This window comes from Nerophis lumbriciformis, linkage group LG03 (assembly GCF_033978685.3).
Source record: "Nerophis lumbriciformis linkage group LG03, RoL_Nlum_v2.1, whole genome shotgun sequence".
Classification (NCBI taxonomy): domain Eukaryota; kingdom Metazoa; phylum Chordata; class Actinopteri; order Syngnathiformes; family Syngnathidae; genus Nerophis; species Nerophis lumbriciformis.
In genome coordinates, this window is record NC_084550.2 from 932,217 (window position 1) to 950,061 (window position 17,845).

Consider the following 17,845-nt stretch of genomic DNA (forward strand, 5'->3'; position numbering starts at 1 on the left):
CATAATAGTAAGAGTCCAGTCCATAGTGGATCTAACATAATAGTAAGAGTCCAGTCCATAGTGGATCTAACATAATAGTGTGAGAGTCCAGTCCATAGTGGATCTAACATAATAGTAAGAGTCCAGTCCATAGTGGATCTAACATAATATTGTGAGAGTCCAGTCCATAGTGGATCCAACATAATAGTAAGAGTCCAGTCCATAGTGGATCTAACATAATATTGTGAGAGTCCAGTCCATAGTGGATCTAACATAATAGTAAGAGTCCAGTCCATAGTGGATCTAACATAATAGTAAGAGTCCAGTCCATAGTGGATCTAACATAATAGTAAGAGTCCAGTCCATAGTGGATCCAACATAATAGTAAGAGTCCAGTCCATAGTGGATCTAACATAATATTGTGAGAGTCCAGTCCATAGTGGATCTAACATAATAGTGTGAGAGTCCAGTCTATAGTGGATCTAACATAATAGTGAGAGTCCAGTCCATACCATAGTGGATCCAACATAATAGTAAGAGTCCAGTCCATAGTGGATCCAACATAATAGTAAGAGTCCAGTCCATAGTGGATCTAACATAATATTGTGAGAGTCCAGTCCATAGTGGATCTAACATAATATTGTGAGAGTCCAGTCCATAGTGGATCTAACATAATAGTAAGAGTCCAGTCCATAGTGGATCCAACATAATAGTAAGAGTCCAGTCCATAGTGGATCTAACATAATAGTAAGAGTCCAGTCCATAGTGGATCCAACATAATAGTAAGAGTCCAGTCCATAGTGGATCTAACATAATATTGTGAGAGTCCAGTCCATAGTGGATCTAACATAATAGTAAGAGTCCAGTCCATAGTGGATCTAACATAATAGTAAGAGTCCAGTCCATAGTGGATCTAACATAATAGTGTGAGAGTCCAGTCCATAGTGGATCTAACATAATAGTAAGAGTCCAGTCCATAGTGGATCTAACATAATATTGTGAGAGTCCAGTCCATAGTGGATCTAACATAATAGTAAGAGTCCAGTCCATAGTGGATCTAACATAATAGTAAGAGTCCAGTCCATAGTGGATCCAACATAATAGTAAGAGTCCAGTCCATAGTGGATCTAACATAATAGTAAGAGTCCAGTCCATAGTGGATCTAACATAATGGTAAGAGTCCAGTCCATAGTGGATCTAACATAATAGTAAGAGTCCAGTCCATAGTGGATCCAACATAATAGTAAGAGTCCAGTCCATAGTGGATCTAACATAATATTGTGAGAGTCCAGTCCATAGTGGATCTAACATAATATTGTGAGAGTCCAGTCCATAGTGGATCTAACATAATATTGTGAGAGTCCAGTCCATAGTGGATCCAACATAATAGTAAGAGTCCAGTCCATAGTGGATCTAACATAATAGTAAGAGTCCAGTCCATAGTGGATCTAACATAATAGTAAGAGTCCAGTCCATAGTGGATCCAACATAATAGTAAGAGTCCAGTCCATAGTGGATCTAACATAATAGTAAGAGTCCAGTCCATAGTGGATCTAACATAATGGTAAGAGTCCAGTCCATAGTGGATCTAACATAATAGTAAGAGTCCAGTCCATAGTGGATCCAACATAATAGTAAGAGTCCAGTCCATAGTGGATCTAACATAATATTGTGAGAGTCCAGTCCATAGTGGATCTAACATAATATTGTGAGAGTCCAGTCCATAGTGGATCTAACATAATATTGTGAGAGTCCAGTCCATAGTGGATCCAACATAATAGTAAGAGTCCAGTCCATAGTGGATCTAACATAATATTGTGAGAGTCCAGTCCATAGTGGATCTAACATAATAGTGTGAGAGTCCAGTCCATAGTGGATCTAACATAATAGTGAGAGAGTCCAGTCCATAGTGGATCTAACATAATAGTAAGAGTCCAGTCCATAGTGGATCTAACATAATGGTAAGAGTCCAGTCCATAGTGGATCTAACATAATAGTGAGAGAGTCCAGTCCATAGTGGATCTAACATAATATTGTGAGAGTCCAGTCCATAGTGGATCTAACATAATATTGTGAGAGTCCAGTCCATAGTGGATCTAACATAATATTGTGAGAGTCCAGTCCATAGTGGATCTAACATAATAGTAAGAGTCCAGTCCATAGTGGATCCAACATAATAGTAAGAGTCCAGTCCATAGTGGATCTAACATAACAGTAAGAGTCCAGTCCATAGTGGATCTAACATAATATTGTGAGAGTCCAGTCCATAGTGGATCCAACATAATAGTAAGAGTCCAGTCCATAGTGGATCTAACATAATAGTAAGAGTCCAGTCCATAGTGGATCTAACATAATGGTAAGAGTCCAGTCCATAGTGGATCTAACATAATAGTAAGAGTCCAGTCCATAGTGGATCCAACATAATAGTAAGAGTCCAGTCCATAGTGGATCTAACATAATATTGTGAGAGTCCAGTCCATAGTGGATCTAACATAATATTGTGAGAGTCCAGTCCATAGTGGATCTAACATAATATTGTGAGAGTCCAGTCCATGGTGGATCCAACATAATAGTAAGAGTCCAGTCCATAGTGGATCTAACATAATAGTAAGAGTCCAGTCCATAGTGGATCTAACATAATAGTAAGAGTCCAGTCCATAGTGGATCTAACATAATAGTAAGAGTCCAGTCCATAGTGGATCTAACATAATAGTAAGAGTCCAGTCCATAGTGGATCCAACATAATAGTAAGAGTCCAGTCCATAGTGGATCTAACATAATAGTGTGAGAGTCCAGTCCATAGTGGATCTAACATAATAGTGTGAGAGTACAGTCTATAGTGGATCTAACATAATAGTGAGAGTCCAGTCCATAGTGGATCCAACATAATAGTAAGAGTCCAGTCCATAGTGGATCCAACATAATAGTAAGAGTCCAGTCCATAGTGGATCTAACATAATATTGTGAGAGTCCAGTCCATAGTGGATCTAACATAATATTGTGAGAGTCCAGTCCATAGTGGATCTAACATAATAGTAAGAGTCCAGTCCATAGTGGATCCAACATAATAGTAAGAGTCCAGTCCATAGTGGATCTAACATAATATTGTGAGAGTCCAGTCCATAGTGGATCTAACATAATAGTAAGAGTCCAGTCCATAGTGGATCTAACATAATAGTAAGAGTCCAGTCCATAGTGGATCTAACATAATAGTGTGAGAGTCCAGTCCATAGTGGATCCAACATAACAGTAAGAGTCCAGTCCATAGTGGGGCCAGCAGGACACCATCCCGAGCGCAGAGATGTTCCCAGTCGATACACAGGCGAGCGGTCCACCCCGGGTCCCGACTCTGGACAGCCAGCACTTCATCCATGGCCACCGGACCTGTGCCCCCCCCCCCCCCCTCCACAAGGAAGAGGGGAGCAGAGGAGAAAAGAAAAGAAACGGCAGATCAACTGGTCTAACAGGGGGGCTATTTAAAGGCTAGAGTATACAAATGAGTTTTAAGATGGGACTTAAATGCTTCTACTGAGGTAGCATCTCTAATTGTTACCGGGAGGGCATTCCATAGTACTGGAGCCCCAATAGAAAACGCTCTATAGCCCGCAGACTTTTTTTGGGCTCTGGGAATCACTAATAAGCCGGAGTTCTTTGAACGCATAAATGAACATTTATAATAGGCTGAGTGTCACATCAAAACCACTGAGAGAATATCTTACTACAACCATTGTCTGGAATCTATGTCCCCTCCCCCCGCACGGTGCGCCCCCTCCCTTCCCGTATCATGACTCTTTTTGGACGTCACCACATCAAAAAATCAACACAAGATGTCAAAACGGCCAAAACTGTCAGGTGCCCAGGGAAGAAAAAAGAGAAAAGAAGAGGAGTAGAAACGAGAAAAGACAGAGTTAGCAGGTAGGTAACGTTAGCCTACATGAAATTATTTGTCTGTTACAGAATGTGATAGTAACCTGGCTTTTTAGCATTAAGCTAATGTTACATGATTCGGCAATTGCTAATCAATACATAGCTAGTTCTGTTTTAACGTCGGGTTAATATTGTGGAGGGGGCTAAATTGTTATGGAAAATAATAATGTAACGTTAGGTAATTACAGTACTCCCACCTTACATTCCTCAGGGACATTTGTATTAGATCTTTTAAGCAGGTGTTTTTTGTTTACATTGTTATTGCCTTCTGGTTAGCTAATGTTTGCCCTGCAGGTAATAGTCACTTTTCCACCCCTTTATATATTAGGTATAGTTGTAAGTAAAAAAAAAAAAAGGTCAAAGACAAAGCTATTCGGTTTCTTGTGAGTATATACACTTCACTGCCGATGTGGGGGGGCGCCACCTAAAATCTTGCCTAGGGCGCCAGATTGGTTAGGGCCGGGCCTGATGTCCCTGTTCTGTCCGTAAGACCATAAAGTGTGTGTGGACATGTAATACACTGGAATATACATATCTATGTCCCCGTTCTGTTGGTAAGACCATAAAGTGTGTGTGTGTGTGTGTGTGGACGTGTAATACAGTTGTTCAAGTGTGAAGGCCATGGAGGAATAATGACCCGAGTACTTTTATGAGCCCCAAGGCATCTTTTATTAAATAGCGTTTGGCTGCAGTCGACCCGTTTGATCTCCTGATGTGTAATTGACCCTGAGTCTTTGCTAGTCTAAGTGTGTGTGTGTGTGTGTGTGTGTGTTCATCTGGAGCGTTGAACCAAGCGAGAAGAGAGTGTGTGTCATGAGAAAATGTAATTAAAAGTCTGGTTGCTCCCAATCATCCACCTCTACGCTGACTTCCAATCATATTTTTTTTTATATCTCCAGCAGCAGGTCAAGTCTTTCTTCTTCACTCAGCGAGTAGCAGCCGGACTACAACACAAACACAAACACTACAAGTCCTTTTTGGCGGCTAGTGACCAGGAAGGAAAACAAGATCCCAGGACAAAGATCTTAGGACGAACTCCAAAGTTATTAAAAGCACAAGATAAAGGATATTGATCAGTCCCTAAAATGAAAGGAACTTAGGACCACTAGACACTAGAGAAAGAAAGCCACTTAGGACATTGGACACTTGGATCAAGATCACACAAGACCCTAGGACCTTAAAAGAGAACAACATGACCTTGGGGCGGTAAAGTCCTTGAACCAAAGGACCCTCATTTTTTTTAGGAACAAAGAGACTTTGGAGCACATCACACCCTTAGAACCTTAAAACACATGACCCTAGTGTCGTTGATTTCTAGAAACACAAGCCAAAGAAACCCACATTTGTTTTGTCAACCTTAGGAACTCAACCATGTTCGCTCATGGAAACAGAAGTTAGTAGGTCCATAATTCAATAAGACCCTGGAACCAGAAGAGCCTTTGACCATCAGACATTGGGAATGCAAGACATCTAACCCAAAGGACACTGAACCGCAGTAATACAAAAACCTAAGAATGTGGCAACACAAAATCCTCCGATCCTGATATCTAGAAAGACAACACCCACAGTTTTGTTAACCTTAAGGACTCAACTATGTTTGCTCCTGGAAACAGAAGTCACTAGCTCCATAAGCTTATAGGACCCTAGAACCAGAAGAACCTTTGACCACCAGACATTGGGAATGCAAGACATCTGACCCAAAGGACACTGAACCGCAGTAGCTTGGCCTGGAAATACAAAAACCTAAGAATGTGGCAACACAAAATCCTCAGATCCTGATATCTAGAAAGACAACACCCACATTTTTGTTAATCTTAAGGACTCAACTATGTTTGCTCCTGGAAACAGAAGTCACTAGCTCCATAAGCTTATAGGACCCTAGAACCAGAAGAACCTTTGACCACCAGACATTGGGAATGCAAGACATCTGACCCAAAGGACACTGAACCGCAGTAATACAAAAACCTAAGAATGTGGCAACACAAAATCCTCCGATCCTGATATCTAGAAAGACAACACCCACAGTTTTGTTAACCTTAAGGACTCAACTATGTTTGCTCCTGGAAACAGAAGTCACTAGCTCCATAAGCTTATAGGACCCTAGAACCAGAAGAACCTTTGACCACCAGACATTGGCAACACAAGATATATGACCTCAAGGACACTGCACCGCAGTACCTTGGCCTTGAAGTATAAAAATGTGGCGACACAAGACACATATACCCAAGTTCTTAACAGGACCTTGGGAACTCAACAATGTTGGCTCCTGGAAACAGAAGTCACGAGGTCCATGAGCCCATAAGACCCTAGAACCAGAAGAACCTCTGACCATCAGACATTGGGAAGACAAGCTCTCTGATCCAAAGGACCCTGGGTCATAGTACCTTGGCCTTGGAATATCCATCCATCCATCCATTTTCTACCGCTTATTCCCTTTGGGGTCGCTGGAGCCTATCTCAGCTACAATCGGGCGGAAGGCGGGGTACACCCTGGACAAGTCGCCACCTCATCGCAGGGCCAACACAGATAGACAGACAACATTCACACACTAGGGACCATTTAGTGTTGCCAATCAACCTATCCCCAGGTGCATGTCTTTGGAGGTGGGAGGAAGCCGGAGTACCCGGAGGGAACCCACGCAGTCACGGGGAGAACATGCAAACTCCACACAGAAAGATCCCGAGCCCGGGATTGAACCCAAGACTACTCAGGACCTTCGTATTGTGAGGCAGATGCACTAACCCCTCTTCCACTGTGCTGCCCGCCTTGGAATATAAAACCCTAATAATGTTAAAGATCCTGAAAATACAAGACCTTAGGCTCTTTGAATTGTCAAAACACAAGGCTCTACAAACATTAAACTCAGGAACCACAGGACCCTTGAAATGTTGGATGTTGGTGACCTTGGAGGAAGATTTCATGAATCCTGGAAACGTAAAACCCTCAGATCTTTAGAACACAAAACTCTAGAAACATTACACCCAGTAACCAAAAGTAATTTGGTTGATAAGACCTTGAGAAGTCAAGACCCTTGGACCATAGAGTCTTGGGGGGGTAAAGGAACACAAAAACCTAGGAGCCTGTGAACATCTTTTGATCTTGGAAAGTCAAGACCTTAGATCATTAAACATTACAAACACAAGACCCAAAGGCCTTGACATGAAACCACTAGACCACTAGACCACTAGACCATGGAACAACGGCTCTCCACATGAGGCTGATGGGAAGGATGGTCCAGTTCAATCTACTTTCCTCATGAATAATGCAGACTCCGGATGAAAGACACGCGTGAGACGAATCCTAAAAGGTTGCGTTTGATGCTCGGCACGAACGCCGATGCGGCATCACCGCCGGAGTCGGCGTTCCCAGCGGAGGTCGGCTGGCTCCAGCTAGAAATACGAGTGCACTCGGACTCACTGAGACACTCTGCGCTCGTGGCGGCGAGGAAATGTCCCTCCTGGCAGCTGCTCCGGCAGGACCCGCTCTGCAGCCAGGCCTCGGGGGGGCAGGAGGTGCAGGCGGCCTGGGAGGGACCCAAGCAGGTCTGGCAGGACGGGTGGCAGCCTGGAGGACAAAATGTTACATCATACTTTCAATTCCTCTTCATTTTCTTAAAACTCCTTAACAATCTTGTTGCCAAGCAACGCTAATCTCTTTCTTATCTTGGAAGATCCTATTTTTAACCACATAGTAAATACACTCAATGTCTGTGTTCAAGTGCACTTCAAGTGTGCACTGAGTAGCACTTATTCTGTGTTCTTATGTACACCTTAGTAAGTGCACTTAACTTGTGCACCTAACATGTGAGCTCAATATCTGTACTTAGTGCACTTAAAGTGTGCACTTAGTAGCACTTATTCTGTGCACTTACTGTGTGTAATTGTGTACACCTAAATTGTGCACTAAGTAAGTGCACTTCACATGTACATTTATTAACATGTGCACTTATTGTGTGTACTTATGCACGCAAATATTTACACTTACTAAGTGCACTTAATGTGCATACTTTGTCTTACTTAACATGTGCACTTGATGCTTGTACTTAAGAGCACTTAAATTGTACATTTAGCAAGTGCACCTAACTCATGAATTTAAGTGCACTTAATGCAAACAAATGCACTTACTAACTGCATAATTTAAGTGCACTAATTGTGTGTAGTTAATGTGTATACTTAAGCACACTTAAATTGTGCACTTAGTAAGTGCAGTTATTTTGGACACTTACTGTGTATACTTATGTACACCTAAATTGTGCATTTAGTAATTGCACTTATTTGGACATTTTACTACAAGTGCACGTATTGTGTGTACTTATGTACACTTCAATTTGTACTTACTGTGGTGCATCTAATTTGCGCACTTAACTTGTGCACTTAACATGTGCACCTAATGTGTGTACTCAAGCGCACCTAAATCGTGCATTTACTAATTGCACTTATTTTGCACACTTAGTGTGTAATTCAGTGCACTGAAATTGTACATTTAGTAAGTGCACTTGTTTGTGCACTTAACAGGTGTACCTAAGTACTTAATTTGTGCAGTTCGTAAGTGCACTTACTGTGTGTACATATGTAAACCTAAATTGTGCACTTTGTAAGTGCACTTAACGTGTGCACTGAGTAGCACGTATTGTGTGTTCTTATGTACACCTAAATGTTGCACTTAGTAAGTGCACTTAACTTGTGAGCTCAATATCTCTACTTAGTGCACTTAAAGTGTGCACTTAGTAGCACTTATTCTGTGCACTTACTGTGTGTAATTGTGTACACCTAAATTGTGCACTAAGTAAGTGCACTTAACGTGTGCATTTATTAACATGTGCACTTTTGTGTGTACTTATGCACGCAAATATTTGCACTTACTAAGTGCACTTAATGTGCATACTTTAGCTAACTTTTCGGTGCACTTAACATGTGCACTTGGTGTTTGTACTTAAGTGCACTTAAATTGTACATTTAGTAAGTGCACCTAACTTATGCATTTAAGTGCACTTAATGCACAAAAGTGCACTTACTAACTGCACAATTTAAGTGCACTAATTGTGTGTAGTTAATGTATGTACTTAAGCACACTTAAATTGTGCACTTAGTAAGTGCAGTTATTTTGGACACTTACTTTGTGCACTTACTGTGTATACTTATGTACACCTAAATTGTGCATTTAGTAAGTGCACTTATTTGGACATTTTACTTGTGCACTTAACAAGTGCACGTACGGGTGTACTTATGTACACTTCAATTTGTACTTACTGTGGTGCACCTAATTTGCGCACTTAACTTGTGCACTTAACATGTGCACCTAATGTGTGTACTCAAGCGCACCTAAATCGTGCATTTACTAATTGCACTTATTTTGCGCACTTAATGTGTGTAATTCAGTGCACTGAAATTGTACATTTAGTAAGTGCACCTAACTTATGCATTTAAGTGCACTTACTAACTGCACAATTTAAGTGCACTAATTGTGTGTAGTTAATGTGTGTACTTAAGCACACTTAAATTGTGCACTTAGTAAGTGCAGTTATTTTGGACACTTACTTTGTGTGCAAAAAACACAAGTATACACTTAGTGTGTATACTTATGTACACCTAAATTGTGCATTTAGTAAGTGCACTTATTTGGACATTTTACTTGTACACTTAACAAGTGCACGTATTGTGTGTACTTATGTACACTTCAATTTGCACTTACTGAGGTGCACCTTATTTGCGCACTTAACTTGTGCACTTAACATGTGCACCTAATGTGTGTACTCAAGCGCACCTAAATCGTGCATTTACTAATTGCACTTATTTTGCGCACTTAATGTGTGTAATTCAGTGCACTGAAATTGTACATTTAGTAAGTGCACCTAACTTATGCATTTAAGTGCACTTAATGCAAAAAAGTGCACTTACTAACTGCACAATTTAAGTGCACTAATTGTGTGTAGTTAATGTGTGTACTTAAGCACACTCAAATTGTGCACTTAGTAAGTGCAGTTATTTTGGACACTTACTTTGTGCACTTAACATGTGCACTTACTGTGTATACTTATGTACACCTAAATTGTGCATTTAGTAAGTGCACTTATTTGGACATTTTACTTGTGCACTTAACAAGTGAACGTATTGTGTGTACTTATGTACACTTCAATTTGTACTTACTGTGGTGCACCTAATATGCGCACTTAACATGTGCACCTAATGTGTGTACTCAAGCGCACCTAAATCGTGCATTTACTAATTGCACTTATTTCGCGCACTTAATGTGTGTAATTCAGTGCACTGAAATTGTACATTTAGTAAGTGCACTTGTTTGTACACTTAACAGGTGTACCTAAGCACTTAATTTGTGCAGTTCGTAAGTGCACTTACTGTGTGTACATATGTAAACCTAAATTGTGCACTTAGTAAGTGCACTTAACGTGTGCACTGAGTAGCACGTATTCTGTGTTCTTATGTACACCTAAATGTTGCACTTAGTAAGTGCACTTAACTTGTGAGCTCAATATCTCTACTTAGTGCACTTAAAGTGTGCACTTAGTAGCACTTATTCTGTGCACTTACTGTGTGTAATTGTGTACACCTAAATTGTGCACTAAGTAAGTGCACTTAACGTGTGCATTTATTAACATGTGCACTTTTGTGTGTACTTATGCACACAAATATTTGCACTTACTAAGTGCACTTAATGTGCGTACTTTAGCTAACTTTTCGGTGCACTTAACATGTGCACTTGATGCTTGTACTTAAGTGCACTTAAATTGTACATTTAGCAAGTGCACCTAACTCATGCATTTAAGTGCACTTAATGCAAACAAGTGCACTTACTAACTGCAGAATTTAAGTTCACTAATTGTGTGTAGTTAATGTGTGTACTTAAGCACACTTAAATTGTGCACTTAGTAAGTGCAGTTATTTTGGACACTTACTGTGTGCACTTACTGTGTATACTTATGTACACCTAAATTGTGCATTTAATAAGTGCACTTATTTGGACATTTTACTACAAGTGCACGTATTGTGTGTACTTATGTACACTTCAATTTGCACTTACTGTGGTGCACCCAATTTGCGCACTTAACTTGTGCACTTAACATGTGCACCTAATGTGTGTACTCAAGCGCACCTAAATCGTGCATTTACTAATTGCACTTATTTTGCGCACTTAATGTGTGTAATTCAGTGCACTGAAATTGTACATTTAGTAAGTGCACCTAACTTATGCATTTAAGTGCACTTAATGCAAAAAAGTGCACTTACTAACTGCACAATTTAAGTGCACTAATTGTGTGTAGTTAATGTGTGTACTTAAGCACACTCAAATTGTGCACTTAGTAAGTGCAGTTATTTTGGACACTTACTTTGTGCACTTAACATGTGCACTTACTGTGTATACTTATGTACACCTAAATTGTGCATTTAGTAAGTGCACTTATTTGGACATTTTACTTGTGCACTTAACAAGTGAACGTATTGTGTGTACTTATGTACACTTCAATTTGTACTTACTGTGGTGCACCTAATATGCGCACTTAACATGTGCACCTAATGTGTGTACTCAAGCGCACCTAAATCGTGCATTTACTAATTGCACTTATTTCGCGCACTTAATGTGTGTAATTCAGTGCACTGAAATTGTACATTTAGTAAGTGCACTTGTTTGTACACTTAACAGGTGTACCTAAGCACTTAATTTGTGCAGTTCGTAAGTGCACTTACTGTGTGTACATATGTAAACCTAAATTGTGCACTTAGTAAGTGCACTTAACGTGTGCACTGAGTAGCACGTATTCTGTGTTCTTATGTACACCTAAATGTTGCACTTAGTAAGTGCACTTAACTTGTGAGCTCAATATCTCTACTTAGTGCACTTAAAGTGTGCACTTAGTAGCACTTATTCTGTGCACTTACTGTGTGTAATTGTGTACACCTAAATTGTGCACTAAGTAAGTGCACTTAACGTGTGCATTTATTAACATGTGCACTTATTGTGTGTACTTATGCACGCAAATATTTTCACTTACTAAGTGCACTTAATGTGCATACTTTAGCTAACTTTTCGGTGCACTTAACATGTGCACGTGATGCTTGTACTTAAGTGCACTTAAATTGTACATTTAGCAAGTGCACCTAACTTATGCATTTAAGTGCATTTAATGCAAAAAAGTGCACTTACTAACTGCACAATTTAAGTGCACTAATTGTGTGTAGTTAATGTGTGTACTTAAGCACACTTAAATTGTGCACTTAGTAAGTGGACACTTACTTTGTGCACTTAACATGTGCACTTACTGTGTATACTTATGTACACCTACATTGTGCACGTAGTAAGTGCACTTATTTGGACATTTTACTTGTGCACTTAACAAGTGCACGTATTGTGTGTACTTATGTACACTTCAATTTGTACTTACTGTGGTGCATCTAATTTACGCACTTAACATGTGCACCTAATGTGTGTACTCAAGCGCACCTAAATCGTGCATTTACTAATTGCACTTATTTTGCACACTTAATGTGTGTAATTCAGTGCACTGAAATTGTGCATTTAGTAAGTGCACTTGTTTGTGCACTTAACAGGTGTACCTAAGTACTTAATGTGTGCAGTTCGTAAGTGCACTTACTGTGTGTACATATGTAAACCTAAATTGTGCACTTAGTAAGTGCACTTAACGTGTGAGCTCAATATCTGTACTTAGTGCACTTAAATTGTGCACTTAGTATCACTTATTCTGTGCACTTACTGTGTGTAATTGTGTACACCTAAATTGTGCACTAAGTAAGTGCACTTAACGTGTGCATTTATTAACATGTGCACTTTTGTGTGTACTTATGCACACAAATATTTGCACTTACTAAGTGCACTTAATGTGCGTACTTTAGCTAACTTTTCGGTGCACTTAACATGTGCACTTGATGCTTGTACTTAAGTGCACTTAAATTGTACATTTAGCAAGTGCACCTAACTCATGCATTTAAGTGCACTTAATGCAAAAAAGTGCACTTACTAACTGCACAATTTAAGTGCACTAATTGTGTGTACTTAAGCACACTTAAATTGTGCACTTATTAAGTGCAGTTATTTTTGACACTTTGTGCACTTACTGTGTATACTTATGTACACCTAAATTGTGCATTTAGTAAGTGCACTTATTTGGACATTTTACTTGTACACTTAACAAGTGCACATATTGTGTGTACTTATGTACACTTCAACTTGCACTTACTGAGGTGCACCTAATTTGCGCACTTAACTTGTGCACTTAACATGTGCACCTAATGTGTGTACTCAAGCGCACCTAAATCGTGCATTTACTAATTGCACTTATTTCGCGCACTTAATGTGTGTAATTCAGTGCACTGAAATTGTACATTTAGGAAGTGCACTTGTTTGTGCACTTAACAGGCGTACCCAAGTACTTAATTTGTGCAGTTCGTAAGTGCACTTACTGTGTGTACATATGCAAACCTAAATTGTGCACTTAACGCGTGCACTTTTTGTGCTTATTTTTATGTACAATGTGTGCATTTAACGTGTGTACTTAAGTACTTAAATCATTTTGTACACCTACTGTGTGTAGTTGTGTACACCTAAATTGTGCACTTGGTAAGTGCACTTTGTGTTTAGTTATGTATACTTTAATTGTGCATTTACTAATTGCATTTATTTTGCGTACACAATGCGTGTACCAAGTGCACTTAAATTGTGCATTTAGTAGGTGCACTTAACATGCACACTAAATGTGTGTACTTAAGTGCACTTAAATTGTGCACTTACTAATTGCACTTACTAATTGCACTTATTTTGCGTACTTAAGTGCGCTTACATTGTATATTAAGTAGGTGCATTTGACATGCGCACTTAATGCGTGTACTTAAGTGCACTTAAATGGTGCACCTATTTTGTGTGGTTAATGTGTGTACTTAAGCACTTAGTAAGTGCACTTGTTTTGCACAATTACTGTGTGCACTTGACATGTGCACTTTCTGTGTGTACTTAAGTGCGTTAAAACTGTGCACTTAACATGTGCATCTTAAGTGCACTTAACCTTCTGTAAGTCAAGTGTGCACATAACTTAGGAATCGAATATATTAGTATTAGTGACATTTAGCAGGTTTGGAATGAACATCTTTTTGGTTTCAGCAGAAGTTTGGGGATGTTCCTGCCTCAGGACTGAGTGCACTCACTTTGACACTGACTGTCCTGGAGGAAGAAGCCTGGAGGACAGGACGGGACACAGCGTCCCTGCAGCAGGGCGGCCGGTGACGGGCAGGACGTGCAGTCGTCCACAGACGGCCCCACGCACTGCCAGCAGGACGGGTGACACTCTGGGTGGGAACACAGCAGGCAGAGTTCATGTGAGGTGAAGGAAAGGTGAGATATGGACAACACAATATTGCTTAATTTTCTCACTAAAAAGGAGTCATAAATAATAGTGCAGTAGTGAATAGAGCAAAAAAAGATGGTGAGGTGAGAACATGTTATTTCATAGTTTAGCAGATACTACATTTGTTATTTGAAAGACGTGGCCTACTAGATATCCTCCTACAAAACATGGTGTTGGTCGTATTCCGCAACAAAGATAGACTAAAGAGTCTGTCTGCTTGGTACTAAGGAATGTAATCGTCCACAATATGGCGAAAAAAAACATGTTATTTCATAGTTTAGCAGATACTACATTTGTTATTTGAAAGACGTGGCTTACTAGATATCCTCCTACAAAACATGGCGTTGGTCGTATTCCGCAACAAAGATAGACTGATGAGTCTGTCTGCTTGCTCCAAAGGAATGTAATCGTCCACAATATGGGGGGGGAAACATGTTATTTCATAGTTTAGCAGATACTACATTTGTTATTTGAAAGACGTGGCCTACTAGATATCCTCCTACAAAACATGGTGTTGGTCGTATTCCGCAACAAAGATAGACTGAAGAGTCTGTCTGCTTGCTCCAAAGGAATGTAATCGTCCACCATGTGGAAATAACATGTTATTTCATAGTTTAGCAGATACTACATTTGTTATTTGAAAGACGTGGCTTACTAGATATCCTCCTACAAAACATGGCGTTGGTCGTATTCCGCAACAAAGATAGACTGATGAGTCCGTCTGCTTGGTACTAAGAAATGTAATCGTCCACCATGTGGAAATAACATGTTATTTCATAGTTTAGCAGATGCTACATTTGTTATTTGAAAGACGTGGCCTACTAGATATCCTCCAACAAAACATGGCGTTGGTCGTATTCCGCAACAAAGATAGACTGATGAGTCTGTCTGCTTGCTCCAAAGGAATGTAATCGTCCACCATGTGGAAATAACATGTTATTTCATAGTTTAGTAGATACTACATTTGTTATTTGAAAGACGTGGCTTACTAGATATCCTCCTACAAAACATGGCGTTGGTCGTATTCCGCAACAAAGATAGACTGAAGAGTCTGTCTGCTTGGTACTAAGGAATGTAATCGTCCACCATGTGGAAATAACATGTTATTTCATAGTTTAGCAGATACTACATTTGTTATTTGAAAGACTTGGCCTACTAGATATCCTCCTACAAAACATGGTGTTGGTCGTATTCCGCAACAAAGATAGACTGAAGAGTCTGTCTGCTTGGTACTAAGGAATGTAATCGTCCACCATGTGGAAATAACATGTTATTTCATAGTTTAGCAGATGCTACATTTGTTATTTGAAAGACGTGGCCTACTAGATATCCTCCTACAAAACATGGCGTTGGTCGTATTCCGCAACAAAGATAGACTGAAGAGTCTGTCTGCTTGCTCCAAAGGAATGTAATCGTCCACCATGTGGAAATAACATGTTATTTCATAGTTTAGAAGATACTACATTTGTTATTTGAAAGACGTGGCTTACTAGATATCCTCCTACAAAACATGGCGTTGGTCGTATTCCGCAACAAAGATAGACTGACGAGTCTGTCTGCTTGGTACTAAGGAATGTAATCGTCCACAATATGGGGAAAAAAACATGTTATTTCATAGTTTAGCAGATACTACATTTGTTATTTGAAAGACGTGGCCTACTAGATATCCTCCTACAAAACATGGCGTTGGTCGTATTCCGCAACAAAGATAGACTGAAGAGTCTGTCTGCTTGGTACTAAGGAATGTAATCGTCCACAATATGGGGGGGGGGGGGGGAGAAACATGTTATTTCATAGTTTAGCAGATACTACATTTGTTATTTGAAAGACATGGCCTACTAGGTATCCTCCTACAAAACATGGTGTTGGTCGTATTCCGCAACAAAGATAGACTGATGAGTCCGTCTGCTTGCTCCAAAGGAATGTAATCGTCCACCATGTGGAAATAACATGTTATTTCATAGTTTAGCAGATACTACATTTGTTATTTGAAAGACGTGGCTTCACAAAACATGGCGTTGGTGACAACAAAGATAGACTGAAGAGTCACTTTCACCTGATTATTGAATGCATTTTGCATTCAGTTCCTTGTCAGAGTCCAGAAAGTTTTGCAAAAAAGTATTTCAACTTTAGCTTCATTCTGCAATTTGTCTCCAAAGTGCAGCAGCGTTTAGGTAAATAAGGCTTTGTGGGTAGAGAAGACATGCTGCTGAAGTGGATGAAGACAAAATGTAGGCGTGTGACATAATCCATGTTGCAATGCTGCTGTCAGGACCAGATTATTTCTGCAAATCTGGATTTGTGGTGACATTTTGATGACTTCTCAGCGCACCTGTAATGAGCTTTCAGGCTCGCAGCTGCCACCTGCACCTGCTCTTTGTCCTTTCTTTGTTGCTGGCGGATTATTGACTTGTCACCACAGATAGCCTCACTGGGTGTTGCTGGCATGCAAACAAACAAACAAGCAGAGCGCTGCTATCGGCACTGGCAGGCGCTAACCACACACTTTTCTGTTTTTACACCACAAACAGACTTTTCTCTCTTTTTTAAACATATACTTTTTTTTTAAATTTTTTATCAAAATACAAAAAAACTCCCCAAAAAACCTACTTCTTCTTTAACCAAAGACAGACTTTTCTCTTTAAACAAAAATAAAAAATAAACAGACTTTTCTTTTGTAAATAAAATATACTTTTTTTTTAAACCATTTACAGACTTTTCTCTTTTTTTACCATAACAGACTTTTCTTTTCTTTTTTAAATAAACCCACTTTTCTCCTTTTTGTTTACCACAAACAGACTTTTTTCTTTTTTTATAACCATAAACAGACTTAAAAAAAAAAATCAAAATACTTAAAAAAAACTAACAAAAAAAAAACTATTTTCTAATTTTAACCCTTCACATACTTTTCTCTTTAAACAAAAATAAAAATAAACAGACTTTTCTTTTGTAAATAAAATATACTTTTTTTTTAACCATAAACAGACTTTTCTCTTCTTTTTTTTTTTTTTTACCATAACAGACTTTTCTTTTCTTTTTTAAATAAATAAACCCACTTTTCTCCTTTTTGTTTACCACAAAAAGACTTTTTTCTTTTTTTATAACCATAAACAGACTTTAAAAAAAAAATCTAAATACTTAAAAGAAACAAACAAAAAAAACTATTTTCTAATTTTAACCCTTCACATACTTTTCTCTTTAAACAAAAATAAAAATAAACAGACTTTTCTTTTGTAAATAAAATAAACATACTTTTTTTTTAACCATAAACAGACTTTCCTCTTTTTTTGTTTTTACCATAAACAGACTTTTCTTTTGTAAATAAAATATACTTTTTTTTTTAACCATAAACAGAATTTTCTCTTTTTTTTTTTTACCATAACAGACTTTTCTTTTCTTTTTTAAATAAATAAACCGACTTTTCTCCTTTTTGTTTACCACAAACAGACTTTTTTCTTTTTTTTATAACCACAAACTTTAAAAAAAAAATCTAAATACTTAAAAAAACTAACAAAAAAAAAATATTTTCTAATTTTAACCATTCACATACTTTTCTCTTTAAACAAA

The 17,845-nt window shown here is 38.8% G+C and overlaps 1 protein-coding gene across 1 annotated transcript in view; it reads right to left on the bottom strand.

Annotated features, from left to right (window-relative positions):
* fras1 (Fraser extracellular matrix complex subunit 1) overlaps positions 1–17,845 on the bottom strand; it is a 383,712-nt gene that overhangs the window by 163,935 nt on the left and 201,932 nt on the right. The window contains exons 18-19 of the mRNA XM_072912400.1: positions 14,079–14,219; positions 7,324–7,470 (exon numbers count right to left, since the gene is read on the bottom strand). Of these exons, the coding sequence (XP_072768501.1) occupies positions 7,324–7,470; positions 14,079–14,219 (288 nt within the window). The remainder of the gene's footprint in view (positions 1–7,323; positions 7,471–14,078; positions 14,220–17,845) is intronic.